A 19,839-nucleotide genomic window follows, 5' to 3' on the forward strand; every position below is an offset into this window, starting at 1 on the left:
AAGTCTTTTTTTAACACAATCACTTCATTTCAGGGGCTCAAAAGTAATTGGACAAATTAAAAAGCTGAAAATAAAATGTCCATTTCTAATACTTGGTTGAAACCCCTTTGCTTGCAATGACAGCCTGTAGTCTTGAACTCATGGACATCACCAGATGCTGGGTTTCCTTCCTTTTAATGCTCTGCCAGGCCTTTACTGCAGCGGCTTTCATTTGCTGTTTGTTTGTGGGCCTTTCTGTCCGAAGTTTAGTCTTTAACAAGTGAAATGCATGCTCAATTGGGTTCAGATCAGGTGAATGACTTGGCCATTCAGGAATATTCCACTTCTTTGCTTTAATAAACTCCTGGGTAGCTTTGGCTGTATGTTTTGGGTCATTGTCCATTTGTATTATGAAACGCCTCTCAATCAATGTGACTGCATTCAGCTGGATTTGAGCAGACAGTATGTCTCTGAACACCTTAGAATTCATTCGGCTGATTCTGCCCTGTGTCACATCATGGATAAACACTAGTGTCCCAGTGCCATGGCAGCCATGCACGCCCAAGCCATCACACTGCCTCCGCCATGTTTTACAGATGATGTGCTATGCTTTGGATCATGAGCTGTTCCACACGTTCTCCATAGTTTTTTCTTGCCATCATTCTGGTAAAGGTTGATCTTGGTTTCATCTGTCCAAGGAACGTTTTTCCAGAACTGTGCTGGCTTTTTTAGATGTTTCAAAGTCCAATCAAGCCTTTCTATTCTTGAGGCTTATGAGTGGCTTGCACCTTGCAGTGCACCCTCTGTATTTACTTTAATGCAGTCTTCTCTTTATGGTAGACTTGGATATCGATACGCCTACTTCCTGGAGAGTGTTGATCACTTGGTTGGCTGTTGTGAAGGGTTTCTCTTAACCATGGAAATAGTTCTGCAATCATCCACCACTGTTGTCTTCCATGGACGTCCAGGTCTTTTGGCATTGCTGAGTTCACCAGTGCTTTGTTTCTTTCTCATGATGTACCAAACTATAGATTTTGCCACTCCTAATATTGTAGCAATTTCTCGGATTGGTTTTTTTCTGTTTTTGTAGTTTATGGATGGCTTGTTTCACCTGCATGGAGAGCTCCTAACATAACAAAGGAATTGGCCCACACCAGCCCATGAAACAGCCCTTGTGTCAATTGTCCAATTACTTTTGAGCCCCTGAAATTAAGTGATTGTGTAAAAAAAATCTTTAGTTCCTCACATTTTTATGAAATGTTTTTGTTCAACCCACTGAATTAAAGTTGAAAGTCTGCAGTTCAATTGCATCTGAGTTGTTTCATTTAAAATTAATTGTGGTAATGTACAGAACCAAAACTGGGAAAACGTTGTCTCTGTCCAAATATTTATGGACCTAAATGTATGCTGTTTTAAGGTTTGCTTTATTAACACAGTCCTTTCCTTTGTCATCCTGCTGCAGACAGCCAGCTGAAGCATGAACATCAGGGTATGGTTCATTACCACATAACAAACCAGGAGCTGACCTGGGCCCAGGTAAGATAATATGTCGACATTGTATAGCCCCCAAAATTTTTTAAGATATACACAAATCTTTTTACTAAAGTTTCCTATTCTGTAGGGCTGCTAGTTAATCTTTAAACCATGTCTAGACATTACACCCTCCTTTTGATGCCCTATGATCAGTTATGTCATTATGGATTAGCAACAAACAAGTCTAACCATGGTGGGAGAGTAAAGAAACAAAGTGCATCTGTCACTCGTCCAGTGCAAATCCAATTGTGACTTATTTACTATATAAATAATATAGTAATTCATTTTATGTTAAGTAAACTTGTATTTTATTCTTCTCATCTTTTATACTTAGACACAAACCAGGCTGCTTCTCTGCTAATATTGTTACCAGTTTGAACAACAAATCCCTTATTGCGTTTGAAAAGCTGGCTAAAACATTTTTTGCACAATTGTTTTCTCAATACATATCTAAAACATATTTAGATTTAAAACTTTACTGTGGGCAGAATTATTAAACCATGGTTGGAACTTGCATCTTCTACCCTTGCTTATTATGTAGTCTGTTTATAATTTTCATTACTCATTTTTTCATTTCAGGGTTCACTCACCCTGATTATCTCTTCGCAAGGCTGGAGAGCTGCATGCCCTCTCCTTCCCTTGGTCATGTATATCCCTTGTGATTAGTGGGATGTTATTACATCATTTACATTACATTTTCTAGCACTAAAAGCACCCAGGCATCTTAGACTCCTGGTTTGTCCCAGCAACCGTTGATTCATGTAGCTGTTTGACAAGCTAGGAGATTCTCCGTATCTCATCTATTACTGCCTGAATAAAACAGACAGGCTATGCTAATATTCCTGCCCTCTGGTATCACAGATTTCCCAATGCATCACAGTAAATGTACTGTGAGTAGGCGCAGAAAAGTTGGGACATTGGCGCTGGCCTGATCTTTCCTGCCAGTGGCGGAAGTACAGACAGTTTGCAACTTCCAGTGAAGACATTACTGACTTTAAAAAAGACCATTTCTAAGTATATCAGAAGCTATAGAATTCTCTTTATTATTCGAAAAGGTTACCTATATCCTAGAGTTCTGCACTACACCCATTCATAGGTATATTGTATGCATCACAATGTTGCTTTTGCCCACTAGAGGAAGACATTTACATAGACAAGCTGATGTCAGCTATTTGATTGCCTGTCTCTCTCTCTCCAAGTATTGCTTCGAGACAACTAATGCTGCACATTCAGGTCTTATTAAAAACAAAGTAAATCCCAGATTTAGCAAGTCTCCTCTTCCTTCTAGGTATTTGGGACCCTTGAAAAGGCCAAGGAGAAGTTTGACCTGGAAGATTACTGTGTAAGCCAGATCACGCTGGAGCAAGTCTTTCTGAGCTTCAGCCATTTCCAGCAGACACCAGAAGAAGGCTTAGTATAGGATGACCTCGTCATTCATTAAGCTGAAAGATTTTCAGACAAGTAGAACACACCGGGACAACTTTCCTCTTCTGATATATTTGATACAGCCTGTCTGTCTGTCAAATCTTAACAAGTTCTGTCCTCATTTCCTCTGTGTCCGTCCAGGATTGTTATCCATCACCAATGTCTCCATCCAGGAATTCCTCTATAGTCTTCAAAGACTTCACCTTCCCACGCTGAAAATACTTTTAACGTCTGTCTTAACATTTCAATTACAGACTTGACATTCCTCCATCTACATCCCATCAGGTCTCGATTTTGGAAACCCCAGCAAGAACTTAATAAGAACAAAACACTTTCCATCATTTTGCCTAGAGGATTCTAGTTCTTGCTGGCTCATGATAATGACCAACGTTCACCAGTGCCTCCTCTTTCCTACATTTTATATGGTGTGTAACCTGGTGATTTCCTGTCCCATTGTCTTGCCCCTTTAGCGCAGTGGGAGTGGCCACACTGAAAATATACCACTGAGGTTTGCACTCTTTAATCCCACAAGGCACTGGACCGTTATATGATTGTGACGTTTTAATGTTTTACTGTTGGAATGAAGAAAAAAAAAACCTGCCTCACACTACGATGATTAAAAATAATGCAATTTTTTTTTTTTGAAGTTGGACACTTTAATCTGAAAGGGAGTAATACAAAAAATGAATTTCTGGAAAGAAAACCATGATAACTACAATGCAAAGTTTGAGTGCTTGTATTGATGACTGCTGTTCTGAATGTACAAGCACCAATGTCCCAGCTCCCATAGTGCCTTACTGCTCTGTCAGTGCCCCAGGAGAGGCGTTGGGAGCTTTAAGGAATATCTGCTTTAATTTAAGAGAGTGAACATTAAATTGTATACCCTTTAGCCACTTACTGGGACTTTGGAATGGTCAAGTCCAGCTGATATTTCTGTTAGTGGATGACTACGAGTTGAATCCCCCACCTGGCTGCTTTTATGTTTTGGCAACACTGATTCTGAGAAAATGAAAAAGGAGCCAATAGCAATCAACAAGGATTCAGCTTTTATTTTAATAATTGAATTAGCTGAATTACAATAATAACTACAGAATTAAGAAAAAGTATTTTACAGCGCAGCTAAAAAATAAAAAAGGCAGCTTTTTATGAAGTACTTACACACTCGTTCATACTGTCCATGCAATCCTCTTCTAGGTTGAATGAGATTAAACTAACTTCCCCTCCTGGGCATGTATCATCCCACAGTCCCGGGATCACAGCATTCTGCACACAATGACACTCGCATTTTAATATGTGAGCACCACATTATGCAGTAGTAGGGACTGGAGAAGGAGACAGGCAAGACGGCCACAAAATAAAGTTTGGAATCATGAACATTTTTGAATAATTCCTGTTAGGGGGTTTGGGTTGATTGACTTAGGAGTCCATGAGCAAAGTAAGCCAGCAAAGGGATTCAGCCAATCTGTATTCACCTAAAACAAATATCAGTTTTGAACAGACTTGACCCACAAAGCAACAAAACCTTCCTCAAAGTAAATCCTAAAGTGGTTAAAGTGAATGTACATGCCCTGTATAGGACGGTTATCTGTTGCATGGTCTGCACTGATTTCATTTAACCCAAAGCTTGTGTTCAGTTGTGAACGGAGAAGGAACAATATGTGTGATGCTCTGTAAGGTCTCTTCGTCCTTGGAACATATTTTAACTGCTCCAAACAGGCATTGATTGTACAAAACTAAATAATAAATCTTATTTATGCTGCTCTTTTCAAAGTCACTGACTGGTCTAACTCATTTTAGAATTAATACAACTTTTACCTTTGCTAGCAGGAACGAAGCACAGGGCCGAGTGCATCCAACCCTGGCAATTCAGTTTTTACTTAGTGGTGATGATGGAATTCCACTGCAGAGATCTCCGTATATTTGTTCCCAGGTTCCTGCACAGTAGCCATGATAAACATTTTAAAGCAGTTTTCTTTATTTCACACCTTTTCAGGCTGCACATGGCAGTATAGAGAAACAAAATTTGACAGCTTTTATCCAGCTGCCCATTAATATCCAGGTCATGAAAGTAAATTACCAAAATGTGTTAAATGTACATTTCAATCAATCAAAAGCAAATCTTTGAAATGCAAACTGGGTAGTGCCAACCTGCTCCGGGTTTAAAGCTGGCAAACAACTAAATACACACAATGAAATGCATATAAATTTAGCCACCAAAGTACTTGCGTTTTGTGCAGAATCAGCCAGCAAATCCTGGTGACCTGATGATTTTTAGTGCCATTTAGAAACATATCCTGGTCCCAGTCTGACTGAACAGTGAAGGAGCAGCAAAAGATTGCTGGGTTCATACTTCAGTTCTGTTTCTTTATATATATATAACACACCTAATTGCCTCCTAGTGCGGTCTTTCCTAGTCTAAGCCCTGGTGTACAATGCATAACAAAACAATTCAGTAACTTAGACTGTTACAATTAACAACAAATAACTTCATTCATTTGTGATTGTGTGTCTGGAAGTGTCTTCATTTTTAGAAAAGTTGAGGGAGCATTACATATTATTTACATCTTTTGCCAGTCAGACATTACTCATAAAAGTGTATTGATATAATGGTAACATCTTTTCCTAATAGCATAACAATCCATATAGATGGGGTTTGATTTAATGAGGACTTCTCACCTGCCATAAAATGTCACATAGAATGAACGTAAAGAGTATACAAGTCGGATCGCTGTGTATGCCCTGTAAGAATATCTAGGGCAGGGGTGTCAAACTCTGGCCCCCAACTTATTATTTTTTGGGCCCCCAAAGGAATCCTAAATATGAACTGCAGCTGGTCCGCTGCTGCATTGAAATAGCGCCGCTACTACAATTCCTGGCATCATTTGCATCTATGGACCAGCGGCCCTGCATTGGACTGTTTTATAGATGCAAAAAATTCCGGGAATTTTAGTAGCGGCACTATTTCAATGAAGAGGGAGTTTCAGCGTTGGGCCACTCATATGATTTAGCTCCGCATTGGCTGTGTCTGGCATTTCTACCACTCCCTCTCAGCTGTACTTTTCCTTGCTACTCCAAAGCATGGACTTGAATGGTTGGATTTTCATAGAAGAATATTGTTATTGTTGTTAGCCTGTGCAAAAAGGTTACCATTGAAATTTAACTCAGAAGGCTACAACTATAGGTGATTCCAGTCTCAATGAAAGTCGCAAACTTTTGTTATGCTTGCTCACCACTTGATGCCAAATAATATGGATAAGAGGGCAGCTCAAGGCCAAGTGCTGGAAGACCCCAACCTCAGCTTAACATTTGTTGAAAGTATTTGGGTTCTCAGGATTGATTCTTTTAAATCTATGTGTGGTATATTAAACTGAATGTGGAAATTTTAATTGGATACATTTCCTATGAAGACACGGGGATTTCGGTTTTTGATTTGTCAAAATTATCTATGAATGCCCCTGTTGCTTTTCCTTAGTAAACCCCTAAAATGAAGTACCTAAACACCCACTGTAGGCTCCTTCCTTTGCCTCACATACAGACTGATGTATCAGAATCTTACAGCTACCAGTCAGATCCATAGTTTGCTAGGGGTTCCTTGAGCAATGAGCAATTTGCACCTCTTAGGCCAGTTTAGGTGACATAGTTTAGGTGATCTTTTTGGCTATCTGTAAGGGTGACATTCTTCTGACTGGCCAGCAATGTAAGAAGCATTCTTCCCATCAACCACCAGGTGAATGAATGTACCGTAAACTGTGGAACCATGTAATTAAAGTATTCCCTGAAGACCTGAACGTTATCAAGAGTTCCAACATGTCAAAAAGATAAAGACTTCCCTATAGTTGCAGGGTTATGCTGGAGCTTGTATATATTCCCACATATATTGCAGTTTTTAGTGTGGTTACCTAATACGTTCTGCAACATACTCCTCTACACATGAACAATTCTTGGGTGAACTGGATCTTTGATGTTTTGTACGTTATTGTAGACTTGTGTTCCTTATCAATACTGTAATGCATATAGGCTAAGCTACATGATAAAATGAAAAGCTGAAATTTCACCTTATCTGGTTAGTCATATCATTAGGCTAGAGCTAAACATTTTAAGTAGGTCAGTCATGCTGCTAAAAAATGCTAGCAGATAATCCCCAGGGGGCCTTGTATTTTCAATGGAAACAGTGAAGTTTTATGTGGTTTGATTAATTTAATTCTGGGAGTTACTTTATCTCATGAGTAACAGATGTCTTAAATGCCTGGCTTCTTGCATGCACTTCCAATCATGTTTGATTATTGGATGATACAAAGTGTTATTTTGTGATGTTGCTTGAGTACAATTAACAATCCTAAATGTTATCTTTATTAAAGCAAATCTTCAGTTCCCCTGTAGGCAGCTTGTGTGGCTAAAAGTGAAACTATAGTTTTACTTTGAAAATCTACAATCGGGCAACATTTTTATTGCAGAAAGCACAGGTAATGTCGCTTGTGCAATACAACATACTTACCTGCCTGATTCATATCCTCTTAAAAAAAAAAAACAACACTATATACAATGCAATATACAGGGGATCCTGGCATCCACTGGGACTGCCAGTGTCCAGTTACATAATCCCAGCCCAAGCCCATCAAGAGAGCTGTAGATCAGGAAACCAGGAAGAATAGCAGAAGAAAATGTCAGCACCCACAATGGAATAGGGACAAGTGACAATATTAAAAAAATAAATAACTATATATATATATATATATATATATAATGATCAGGTAGGCAAGGGTATCTTGGCTACCTGTACCTATCTTGCCTACCTGAAGTGACATCACCTGTACCTTCTGCAACAGAAACCACCTGGTCGCAATTTTTTTTATCTTTGCTTTAAACTAGCATCTGTATGAGCCCTTAAGCAGAAATATATCCTAAGGATTTCACACCCATCCTCACATAATCATTAATTTAAAGACTGGCCAATTACATAAAAAGATGATGAGTCATAACGATATTTGGCTGCCACAAGAGATCCCGTCTGCCAGACTCATTCACATTAAAGTGTGTGTTCAGATTTTGCTAGCCAGTGGGAGATCGAGTACTGAACCATGCACATGCAGCTTGTAGTTACTTGACATATCCACATTGTTTTCCAGATCATATCCATAATCGTTACCGCAGTCTGCCAAGCTCTACACAAAGTCATATCATTGCCATATGTATGGTATAATGGATTATAATATTGTTCAGCAGGAATACAAACTAGATTGTAATAGTTTATGGACAAAGCACCTCACATAGGGAGCCATTTGCTCCATCTTGGTGATCAATTGCCACTCCCAATGATTAATCTCCAGCTATTTTAGTAGGACAATTAAGATACTGAATATAAGTATAGCTCTGGCAATTGCCACCAGGAAGATGAATCTTATTAGCAAGAGATTAATATCACCAATATGGCTTATCTCCTTTACCGTCCATGGTTATCCAAACACTCACCTATTGTAGTGGTGGGGTGTTGAGAATATTTCTGTTTAAATAAACTACATTCCAGACAAAACAATTTTATTTAGAAAAATAGACATTTCCCACTCTTTACAGATCCCTTGCATACAAAAAAATTGGAGGAGGAGTGAGGAAGACCATTCCTGGACACATTTACAGCTCATGACAATTGATTCAGACATAGCCAGCACCATACCAATCTGTTCAATAATGGCATGCAAATGGGAGTAGTATGTAGTGACCAGAAGTCATTGCTTAGTAAACCTGTCACTTTTCTCACCTGTTGAGCACAAATGGCTTTCTTTAAGCTTTTCATTCCTTGACTTCTACAGTGTAATCAGGGAGCCCAAACCCTGCACACTGTTCCTATTCCAACTCAAAGCTCTGCCATGGCTCCTGCTGTCCATCTATCTAATACTGGCACCTCAGCAACAAGTACTGGTCTCTCTTTTTAGGTTAGAGAACAGAAGGATTCAAAACTAGGTAGCCCACATGTTGGCCAACTTGTAGGCAGAGCATTGGCTATGGTGGGTAAAGCAACAGGTTCACATAAATGTTAGGACCGTAAACAGAAGCACCGCTTTCTACACAACCTAAATGAATGAGCACTATGGTGTCCAATGAATTAAAGACCGGAGCTGGTATTTTGTCACATCACCATGCACTAAGCATAATGATGTGCATGGCCGTAGTGTATTACAGAACAGTTGTCACAAGAATAAAAAAAAATATAAGTGGGCTGCCATTGTCTTTAAATTCTAGTTGCTTTTAAAATCAAAAGCCTAAAACAAAACATGCAGCAAATGAGTATCACAAATTCATATGTACAGATAAGTTTAAGATCAGTGACTTGAGTTCAAGCCATCCGCATGCCAGGCACTTTGCTTGTCTAGGAGACCTCAACAATGGCAACCTACACCAATCTCAAAGTGGAAATATGGGGACAGACACTGATTACTATGGTCATGTAGGGCAGGGGGGGGTCTCAATCCTTTCTATACTGATTAAAGTGTACTTCCAGCCCAAACCTATTATTTATTCTGAATAAAGTGTGGCAAGGTTAGAACAGCAATTGGTTTTACTTCCGTTACAGAGATTTAAACCCATTTCCTGCTCAAAAGGCTTTTTGGAAACTTGGAGAAAAAAAATTAGCAGACTGGATTTACACGGTAAGCAGTGAACTCGAATAAAGATGAATGCCGTGGAACTTGCCTCTTTAAACCCAAGTCAGCTCCTATTCCTTTATCTATGTCTTTAGGTGCTCTGTTAATGAAACCAACATTATGCCATGCCATTCCTGTGCAAAACATTCTCAACCTGCTTGCCAGGGTCTAGAGAAACACCAGGAAGGTATCCAGTACCTAGCCTTGTGGATGTTGCCCATAGCAGCTAATAAGACTCCTTCATGTTCAGACCTGCATTTGGAATAAAAAGTCTGGTTACTACAGGCAACATTTCTCTTTCAAGTCAAGGCCCTCTGTGCGTCATTTCAACCAAGGCTGAGACTTCTATATCCTTGGCCAAAGGAACAGGAGATGGCATCTTGTCAGCATCGAGTCTTCAAATCGTGGGGGTGTCCAGTTTGTGGTGCTTCCCGATGGGAAGCAAGCCGCAGTCTATAGATCAAGTCACCGGCAAAAGCCGATTTGTGCATGTTCTTCTTTAAATAAGGAAGATCTGGGGAAATCCTTCAGGCGCAGTTCTCAATGTTTGCAAGGAACCGTTCTGCCCACCACTCTTCCAGATCAATAGGGACAAAATCTGCAGAGAGATTACAGGGGAATCAGGGTTAAAATACAATAAGGTTTCTTATTTCCACTTTCTAATGTAAATCCGTTAATCCCATTTCTATGTAAAACCTGCGTCATCAGGGGTCTCCAAATGCAAGGCCCAGCTTTATAAGCTGCAAAGTCCTATGAAAAAAAAAACTAATATTTACTATGAAACCAGAAACAATTTAGCCATTTCCTGAATTATAATGCAGGATTAGCATTGATCTATAGAACATGTGAAAAGGAATGAAAACCAATTTTAAAAGGGATTTAAAGCTAAACTCAAGGAACTAAAATTCAAGTTGATAAAATTTTGATTGTTTTTATTGTTGCTGTTTGCTCATTCCTGCAACAATCATCGATCATACATACAGCATTCAGCTTGCAAAGCCCTGCAAGCTTTTGCAAGACATTTGTAAAGCTTTTCACTCCTTCAAGGTCCTAAAAATTGTCCCCCCAATGCATATCCTAAACATCTTATTATTGGAGAGCATACAGTCACTCAGGCTTGCAGAAAGCATTCAGTCAAGTAATGGGAAATACATCTACTAACTTGTGGCAGAGCACATCCATCAAGATCTGCATGTAACCTTCCCCCAAAAAATGGAGACGATTGTGGCTTTAAAAGCATCACTGAACCTTTGCTGTACTCATTTTGCTTTTATACAAGTTTAAACAAGGCAATATTTAATGCACCATGGTTATGTGACTGCTGCTTGGACACCATGGTTATGTACACATGCTAGATTTATGGTCAATGGAAACTATCTTTACTATCGTTTCAGTGACAGCAGAACAAATGAGCACTGTTCAGTTTTATGGAGAGGGGAAGGTCAAGCAAGAGGCACCCTGCTGCATTCTCCTCCAGGTATAGCACTGGGTCATTTATTGATCCGCCAGGACAAATCAATAAACTATGCCAAGAGACTGAAAGCACCGTCTAACAAACTGATGCAATAAAACACGCTTCCAACTAGAAAAGCAAGTTTAAATGATTGGCTGTCAGAAATACTACAGCCAGTTCTGTGTTGGAGAAAGAAAGCAAGGAAGGTGATAAGGTATCACCAGCAGCAAGTTCCAGGATAACCAAACTAAAGATGGGGCACGGATGCTCTACAAAAAATAAACAGCTGACAAAGTGACAAGGATTACAGAAACTCAGAAATATCCGTCTTGTTGGCTTCTTTGGAATGGGTTTAAATTCTATCACTACGTACATTTAGCTGACCCTTTTGCCCATATTTATAATATATGTTCAGGAACAAAAGGAAAGCATGATCTTACTCTTAAGAGAGGAATCCGTTGTCTGATCCTGATATTGTTGGGGTCCACTTCCGTTTAGTCCTGGTTTCTCTAACTGATGCTGGACCTCCTGCCAGGCTGTGGATGACAAAAGAAAATGAAGGGTGACTATAAAAGTTTATCATGATCAGAATAGACTGAGGCAAGTCTGAAAAACCCGGAGGTTGCCATTGCCAACTTCCTCTAAAAATTCAAGTTTAACGGCAATCATGCTAACTCCGAGATAGGGAACTACAAAAAAAAAAAAAAGAATATGCAAGAGGACGTTTAAGTTATTTATAGAAGTTGCAGATCAGCTGACTCAAAGTACCAAAGCCAGTAGCTTTGAAAAAAAGGCCAGGGATTTACAAGAAGAAACAGCCTCAGGCTCTTATGAGAGATTTAATGGGCCCAGGCAATGGAGATTGGAAATTTAGAGAACACGCCACCACTGACCTCTATAGCTGCTTGTAAGTTTAGAATGTTTGAGAAGCAATTACTTTAAGTCATGTTTTAGCGGGGTTCTAACTAAACCCCTTGGCATACAGCCAAGATCTGCACTATTAGTAAAAAAAGAAGTTTTATTTGGTAAAAATGATCGAGCAGAATCTTTTGTAGATGTGCAATGTTTTGGGACTTTCAAGTAATATTCCTATCAGTGATCAATCAGAGCTCTACAACTCTTCCATAACAGTGATTTTACAGCTATGTAAGCCTTGCAGTTAGTTTGGCACAGGTCCCACAGGCTTTTCCAGAATGTGTAGTATTATACAATCCAGGTGTCATATCCTTACCCAACCTATGTAGAGGAACAAGACTGACAACTCCCAAGTAAAAGCTAGTTACAAAACGCAATGTTTTGTAACCAGAGGCTTAAGTAAGTGGCAACATTTGCTCGCAGCTAGGTATTTTCGGAACAAACTGTGTTGCTTTTTTCCTGATTTGGGTGACTAACACCTCTCCCTTCTCCAACATATAAGAGACGTTTTGTAATCTACATAGGTGCACTGGGAAGGGCTGGCAGCAATGTTTAAGACAAAACTGCAGAGTCTACATCAATTCACAAGCTCAACAGGTAACCCCCTCCTCCCCGAATAATACATTTTACAAGGTCAGATTTTATCCGTAGTACCCAATCATCAGCAAGACCCTATTTTTATAATTGCATTTGCATGAGAGCCAGGCAACCAGCATATTCTTCGTGATATGGTGTCAAACCAGGGGCAAGGCCTGGATTCCCCTTTAAGTCTGAGCCTTTCTAAGAAGTAGATTTCATGCTGCATTTTCCAGCATGGCTCAGAGCTCCTTTTCCCTCAGCTTATGGTGCAGGATCGGTCACACATGATTTGCAGTAATACCAGCTTAGGTGGCAGAGAAGGTGGGGGGGGGCACGCACTTACCCTGGCATACAAAACGAACGTTCTCTTCGTGTGCCGGTGTGTACACTTCCTCCTCTGCAGGGGGGGTAACACTCGGGGTGCGTTTGCCGTTTACCCGATTAAAGACGAGTTTGGGAGCAACACTGCTGTTGACAAATAGAAAGATATTAGAAACTATGGAGATGTCTGGTTTAATATCTCTAAATAAAATTAAAAAACAAATGTGTCCTTGTTTATTGAAAGTGGAAGGGCTGCCAAAAGGTAAATCAACTGATCTCCCACACCAAACACTCCAGTTCTATGCCCATCCAGCTTGGTCACTGTGGAGGTGACATGAAGGAGGCGCTTGTGTACATTCAGACTTGTCGGGTAGAGTGCCCCCCGGGAGCTGAGAGACCTGGGGTGATCCATCATGCAAATCTTAGTAGTCCAGAGTTACCCCTTCCATCCCTTATGGCTAGCAATGTTATCCAACGCTATTGTATTAGTTGCGCTTGACCCACCCGAGCTATCCATACTCTGAGATTTCCCCAATGTTCTAAACCCTCCTCCCTACTTTTTACTAAAACATGATGCTGGCACCCTCCATTTTTTAGCAAGTTCCCATCTCCATGAAAAAACTTCAAAGATAAGGACATGGCACTACTCAAGGTGGGTATTCAGATGATGGTGATACCCATGGAAAATGCTGGCTTTGATCAGGGTATTGTTAATGGACAATGCATGCCAGCAAGGTACAGCACTGATGGTCTGCTTTAATGGAGTTTTCTACAGGTTGAAAACTCAGCGGAACAAATTTGTTGTCATCCCAGCAGCACGGTGGCGCAGTGGTTAGCACTCTGGTGCCAATCTTGGCCAGGATACTATCTGCATGGAGTTTGCAGGTTCTCCTTTAGATACTCCACAGTTTCCTCCCACATTCCAAAAAACATGTAGTAAGGTCATCTTCTCCAGAGTTGACCTTAGACTGTATTAAAATGTATATGAATGAGTTAGGGATATTAGATTGTGAGCTCCTTTGAGGGACAGCTAGTGACATGACTATGGACTTTGTACAGCACGGTGTAAAATAATGGCGCTATATAAATACTGTGTAATAATAATAATCATCATCCCATATGAGGATGTGCCTAAGCAAGGTTTGTCAGAATCTCAAAGTCTTGTCCCCTATTATTAAACAGGATTTATATAGCGCCAACATATTTTACAGCGCTGTACATTAGTTAGGGGTTACAAATGACAAACAGATACAGACAGTGACACAGGAGGATGAGGACCCTGCCCCGAAGAGCTTACAATCTAGTAGGTGGGGGAATTAACCCTTGTCCAGGTTATAATAGAACTACTGTAATCAGAAAATACAATCACTGCCATGCTCTCCTTCTGTACAGGACGATTCTCAGGCGGTCATTATGATCCACTTGCTTAAGAACTAAGCATTCACCCAACCTGTATGCTTGTGGCAGGTCAAAGGATTGACAGCAGAAGCAAGCCGGCATATTCAGAAGCAGCTTTTACATTTGTCTCAGTACCGGTTATTAAAGATCAGACATTGTGCAACCCAAATGACACGATACTTTACACAACAAGTCCTTGGATGGCAGATCAAAGCAGACTTCAAGGATAGCCCCCAATTTTGTGCAACAAGGGTGACCAGAATAAAAAGTCTTATCAGTGACCCAAATTTGACTTTTACATCAGAGCAAAAATTGTGCAAACGCTCGCTTTCTGTATTTGGCTTGGCGTAGTATATTTCACCCTCTACACAGCTTTTTATATCCACGGCTAATAGTATTTCAAGGCTTGTAGCATGGGCATCTAAAGGATCTCATCATCCCTAGACAATATGACCACCTGGTCCCGGGGGATTCAACAAAAACCAGAGCAGACTCATTATTTCCAGATGTCCATCTTCTCTTAGGTGATGGACATTTCCCGAGATTGAACTCTATGAGGACTCTGCTATTGTACTACAGTTCATGTTATATGGCAAAATGCTCCCTTCCCATGCACCATTTTTTGTATTTAATCTTTACACCCGCTTGCCCTATGGGCTTCTGGTTATTTAGTAGTTTCAGCTTTACATGATTGTTTAGTCTAATTTATACATATTTGCTAATAAACATTTTCCAAGCTTTAAAATGCCTTATAAACCTAGCAATTTGAAGTCTTTAGCAACAACACCGCCCAACAAGATATTCTGTATCATTCCCAAATTCATAGCCAATTTACCAAAGATAGCAATATAAATAGATCACTGGAACACAAATCTCAAAAAAAAAAAAAAAAAGTTTACTATCTGTGTATCAAAGCAGCCAGATTCTACAATCTCCAATTCCACTTTCAAACTTGTATCACTATGCTAGATTTTCCATTACTGTATTGGAGCCATTGCAGCCAGAACCCGGTCGCTATTTTTATGGGTTAGAAAGTGAAAGGAAGCTTGGGATTAGCTGCTATGGCCAACACCTCCACTGTAAGGACAAAGCAGTCTAATGACCAACAAAGAATGTGAGCAAGGATACATAGAGAAATGGCAACCTGTATAATCTAACATCATTTTTAGCTCCCAGGAGCCCCCTGCTAAGATGAACTACATGTCTTTGTGCATTAACATTGTTGTAGTATGTTTTAATAGAAAAGAATTTAAAAAATTGCATAATTAGAGCATTAATATCTAGATGTATTATTTTACAATGCTCCCCTGCTCTATACAACGATAGTATCAAATAAAACCAATAATAAAACCATTACATTGGGTTCTCTCAAACTTGTGGTCAGTGGAGAAAATGCCTTATACATTGATGATCATTGTAGAAGTGACCCTTCTTATTGGAGGTCAATGGGAACCCCCCCCTCTTATTGAAGATAAATAGGAACCCCCCCCCCATATATTGGCATTCCAATGTAAGTTGGCATTCAGTCTCCTGCTGTTTAAGAAAACCCCTAACCTAACCTACAGGCATCCTTCCCACCTTGTCCATAGACGTATAGGCTGAATACAATTGGATTGCAGCAATCATATAGAGTCCAATTCTAAAAACCCAATGAGGTTGGTGATTGGAGGAGTTAGATAACCTTCCATTTAATCAGTGCCAAGGCAAATCTATGGCAAAGGGAATGACAATGGGCGTCTATGTGCAGATTTTTAGAATGGCGATCAAAGTCCTCAATGATTTTACACATTTCCTGCGGTGTGAACATTGCCCATCAAGACATAAACCGGAATGTTAAAAACTAACCGGCGTGACCAGTTTAAAGCAGAAATACGTTCTCCTGACCAGGAGGCGGTAACAGGGTCATCTGGCCGGGGAATGTTTTCTCAAGAACACAGACCATAGCGTGGTACAAACTGGACTAAGCAGCAAAGCTGGAAGCTCTACAATACCAATTGCCAGGCTGTCTCTGCTTTCAACACATATAAAGTCAATGACCTGGAACAAGCACATAGTTTAGCATGTCACTGATTGTCAAGTTTTGAAGCCAAGCAGCTAGCATTTCCTGGGAGGTCATGAATAGCAAGCTATATAATCATTCAGTGCACTAGCCCTTCCTGGCACATTCACTCTCATTGATTCTATTTAAAATACAGCGCTGCATAATATGTTGGTGCTATATATATCTGTTTTTTTTATTATTATTAAGAGTAGGTCAAACCAGAGAAGCCTATGTAAACTAGCGCTTGTTCTGATTGACCGCCCTGTGTTTTGGGTATATGAAATAAATACAGTCAGGGTACTGCGGTTACACATCAGCATTATGAAGCAACAATCAAAGGGGCCACAATAAATTTTGCAAGCGAGCAACATTCAGGAGCAAGGGCAATGAAGGGTTAACAGTCTCCAGCCCCTGCCTGCCCCTCCCCTGGACACACCCCCTCCTACACATGTGACAGTGACAGTCTGCACATGGTAACCTCTATACAAGGTCATGCTGCGCACTGCCTTTCACCTCAGTCACCGCTCCTAGGATTTTACTAAACAGGGTTTATATAGCGCCAACATATTACGCAGCGCTGTACAATAAATGGAGGTTGCAAATGACAGAAAGATACAGGAGGATAGGACCCTGCCCCAAAGAGCTTACAATCTAAGAGGCGGTGGAAGTAACACACAATAGTAGGGGATGGAAAGTCAGTGTGCCCGCTATGATCTTCTACCCAGGGGGCACAGCACCCCACCATGCCAGCATTTACTGACCTTGAATGGGAGTCCCAGCCGTTGGAAGAATTGTTGGTCAGCAGCTGCTGCTTGATTTTCAGCTCCTGCAGCTTGGTGTCAATCTGCTGCTTGGGACCTGCAAAGAGATCAGGATTAGGAATGACCGCCATTTATTTTATAATGGTTATAAGGGGTGCACAGGTCAGCTAAAACCTCCTTGTACCCCATTGTTAGCCAGAAATCAGGACTGGGGTCCTATAGAGATAATCCCCAGGCCCCATAGGGGTGCAGTATATACACACTTTGGTATTAGATCTGGGGGACCACATGGCTGCTGATTCCAAAAAATACCATTTTATGCTGTTGTCACAAATAAAAAGCAATCCTAGGAAATACTACTGGGGGTGCAGCAAGCACTCACATGGAGCTCTATAGAGATCACTGACCCCTGCACACACAAGGTTACCTGTTCTCCTTTGGGTGGTTAGCTTGCTGGGTCCTCGGGTAATGGTGTACATGACGGGGAGGGAGGGGGATCCGGTGTTGGGTTAGATGCCCCCTATTACCTGTAGGATCAGCTGCAAGCACACTCTGACTTTTGACTGCTGCAGCTGGCGCTTTAAGAAGGCATGTGCAGGAGGACACGCCCCCTGGTGCTTCTTAAAGAGCCAGCGACACTTTTTGTTCTTGTGTAATGAGGAGGGAATCTAGGCTGCAGGGCAATGTGCTCAATGATCTGCACATGATAGATTATATTCTATTATTATTTATCTTTTTACATTTATGTATAGTTTTTTATTTATATTATTATTATATTCATTATTTATTTTTTAAAGAAGGGTATGAATAGGAGGACTACAAGTCCCAGCATGCTCTCACCTCCTAGATTGTAGGGTCCTCTCCTCCTCCTGTGTCACTGTCTGTATTTGTCTATCACTTGCAACCCCTATTTAATGTACAGCGCTGCGTAATATGTTGGTGCTAAATAAATCCTGTTTATTAATAATAATAATAATATGAATGCTCTCCTAGCAATAGATAATTAATATTATCAATAAGCAGGATTTTTATAGCGCCAACATATTACGCAGCGCTGTACATTAAATAGTGGTTGCAAGTGATAGACAAATACAGCCAGTGACACAGGAGGAGGATAGGACCCTGCCCCAAAGAGCTTACAATCTAGGAGGTAGATTGAAATATTTTCAGATTGTATGCTAATGTTGTGGCATGTCCAAAACATTAAATTTATGCCCCATTCATAGAAATAATTTGTGTTGTATGGCACAACAGTGAACAGCCTAATCAGTAAAAGATAGAGTTTGATTACCCAATCGATTTTTTTTTAACTAAATGATCTGATCACCAACCTTATCAAATACAAATGAGAACTCCGATCTCGCCCAATGGGTTTCTCACATGCTGCGCACCCTGGCCAAGGTTTTAACAAGGGTGTTCTGACCTGCACTTTAATGATCAGCGCTTTTTGCAAATAATGCCGTGCACAATTTAGTTTATTACAATAAAAAATGCATCAAAATATAAATCCATCAAATTGCACACAATGGAGTCCACTGGCACCAACTTTATATTCAAGTTTTCTAGTTTGAATCAACAACGCCATTGTTAAGCTTATCAGCATTGAATAAAAGGGACATTTCCAAGGTCACATCTCCCAAACTTTGGAAAGTCCTGTAAAGGAGATTCCAAGGTCACAAGGATGGGCCATGCCTGCTGCAGAGATCCAACTTGGGTGAACTATTGCCATGTCAAAGGTCATCCCTCTCCCTTGGAATTTGTAGTTCCACAACTGCCCCAGGCAAATCACCTCCGCTCTACAAAGACTTTGTTGATTATCTGACGTTGTATTGATCTAGCAAATAAAAACGGCTGTGTCTGCATCAAACTCCTGCTGGATCATCTGCTGCTATAACGTGTGTTTAACAGCAACAACAACGTGACCTTATTTAGCGTCTGGACCTGATTTATATGAGGGGGTGCCATGTGCCCAGACCTCACCTTAGTTTTTTTTCAGGGATTTTGGATTTATTGATTGTAGAAGGAATCAGAACTCAATAATCTTTAAAATCGAGCAGCCCGGAGTTCTTCTTTACATTTACACTTATTTGCCCTCACGGAATATATTATTATAGGTGGAGGTTCAGCATTCCTCTGCTGCAGCCAAAAACAACATATTGCCTGGATTCCATCGTTAGAGGTGCCAAGACAATAAATAATTCCCAGGTAGATCAAAGAGCAGGAGGTGCAGCCAGGACCGCCCTCGCCATGCTGCTCCGATCACCTTTACTAGTACTTAAAATGTAATGAGATTGTATCTGTTAGTCACATGACACATTGGGTCTTCATCTTTGCCCTCTTATCCTCCTTTTCTAATGCATCACTATGTCAATGCAGCTCTCTGCAGTAATAGGGGGCGCTATGGAGCTCCCTCTATAAAGGATGAGGCCATGACACCCTGCATGTGTGGACTGATACTGGATGTCATTCATATTAGAAGACTGAGGACATCTGGTGGTGAAAAGGCAGTACTGCATGGACAGTTCCAGATCAAAGGTAAGTATTGCAGCTTTAGATCCCCTTTAAATGAAAGCAAACTGGGCTTGAAATATGTAGCGAATGGTTATATCAAGTTTAATTTTTTTATATTTTCTTATGCTGTTTATGACCCATGAATATTTCGCTACAGTTCAACATGTGACCACATTGGAAGATGTAACATTTTGGATTGCCCCTCCCTTGCTGGGGTGACAAAGAATGTGATCCCTCAAGCCAGCAGAAACACAAATCTCTACAAAATATTATCAGACGACCTAA

The 19,839-nt window shown here is 40.4% G+C and overlaps 2 protein-coding genes across 4 annotated transcripts in view; one reads left to right on the forward strand and one right to left on the reverse strand.

Moving 5' to 3' along the window:
* ABCA3 (ATP binding cassette subfamily A member 3) overlaps positions 1-4,707 on the forward strand; it is a 36,946-nt gene extending 32,239 nt beyond the window's left edge. For both annotated transcript variants that reach the window (XM_072417656.1, XM_072417657.1), the window contains exons 30-31: positions 1,442-1,515; positions 2,801-4,707. In XM_072417656.1, coding sequence (XP_072273757.1) covers positions 1,442-1,515; positions 2,801-2,932 — 206 coding nt within the window. In that variant the 3' untranslated portion in view covers positions 2,933-4,707. The remainder of the gene's footprint in view (positions 1-1,441; positions 1,516-2,800) is intronic.
* Positions 4,708-8,455: 3,748 nt separating this feature from the next.
* Positions 8,456-17,606, reverse strand: MCRIP2 (MAPK regulated corepressor interacting protein 2). 2 transcript variants are annotated; one of them, XM_072417659.1, is made up of 5 exons: positions 17,471-17,606; positions 17,044-17,140; positions 12,866-12,987; positions 11,469-11,564; positions 8,456-10,173 (listed from the first exon to the last, which is right to left on the reverse strand). In XM_072417659.1, exons 1-5 carry the CDS (start codon positions 17,520-17,522, stop codon positions 10,103-10,105), a joined length of 438 nt encoding a protein of 145 aa, XP_072273760.1. In that variant the 5' UTR covers positions 17,523-17,606; the 3' UTR covers positions 8,456-10,102. The 2 variants fall into 2 exon arrangements, with proteins under 2 accessions (XP_072273760.1, XP_072273759.1); XM_072417658.1 differs by having other exon boundaries at positions 12,866-12,990.
* Between the last annotated feature and the right edge of the window lie 2,233 nt (positions 17,607-19,839).

This window comes from Pyxicephalus adspersus, chromosome 7, assembly GCF_032062135.1.
Source record: "Pyxicephalus adspersus chromosome 7, UCB_Pads_2.0, whole genome shotgun sequence".
NCBI classification, from domain to species: domain Eukaryota; kingdom Metazoa; phylum Chordata; class Amphibia; order Anura; family Pyxicephalidae; genus Pyxicephalus; species Pyxicephalus adspersus.

What these genes read in the sequence shown, in the direction of transcription:
- MCRIP2 (XM_072417658.1), bottom strand. Translation starts at nt 17,522, where the DNA reads ATGTACACCATTACCCGAGGACCCAGCAAGCTAACCACCCAAAGGAGA. An exon ending in AACCACCCAAAGGAGAACAG is followed by an intron (nt 17,141 to 17,470) that starts GTAACCTTGTGT and finishes ATCTCTTTGCAG; the next exon opens with GTCCCAAGCAGCAGATTGAC. An exon ending in GGCTGGGACTCCCATTCAAG is followed by an intron (nt 12,991 to 17,043) that starts GTCAGTAAATGC and finishes ATTTGTCAACAG; the next exon opens with CAGTGTTGCTCCCAAACTCG.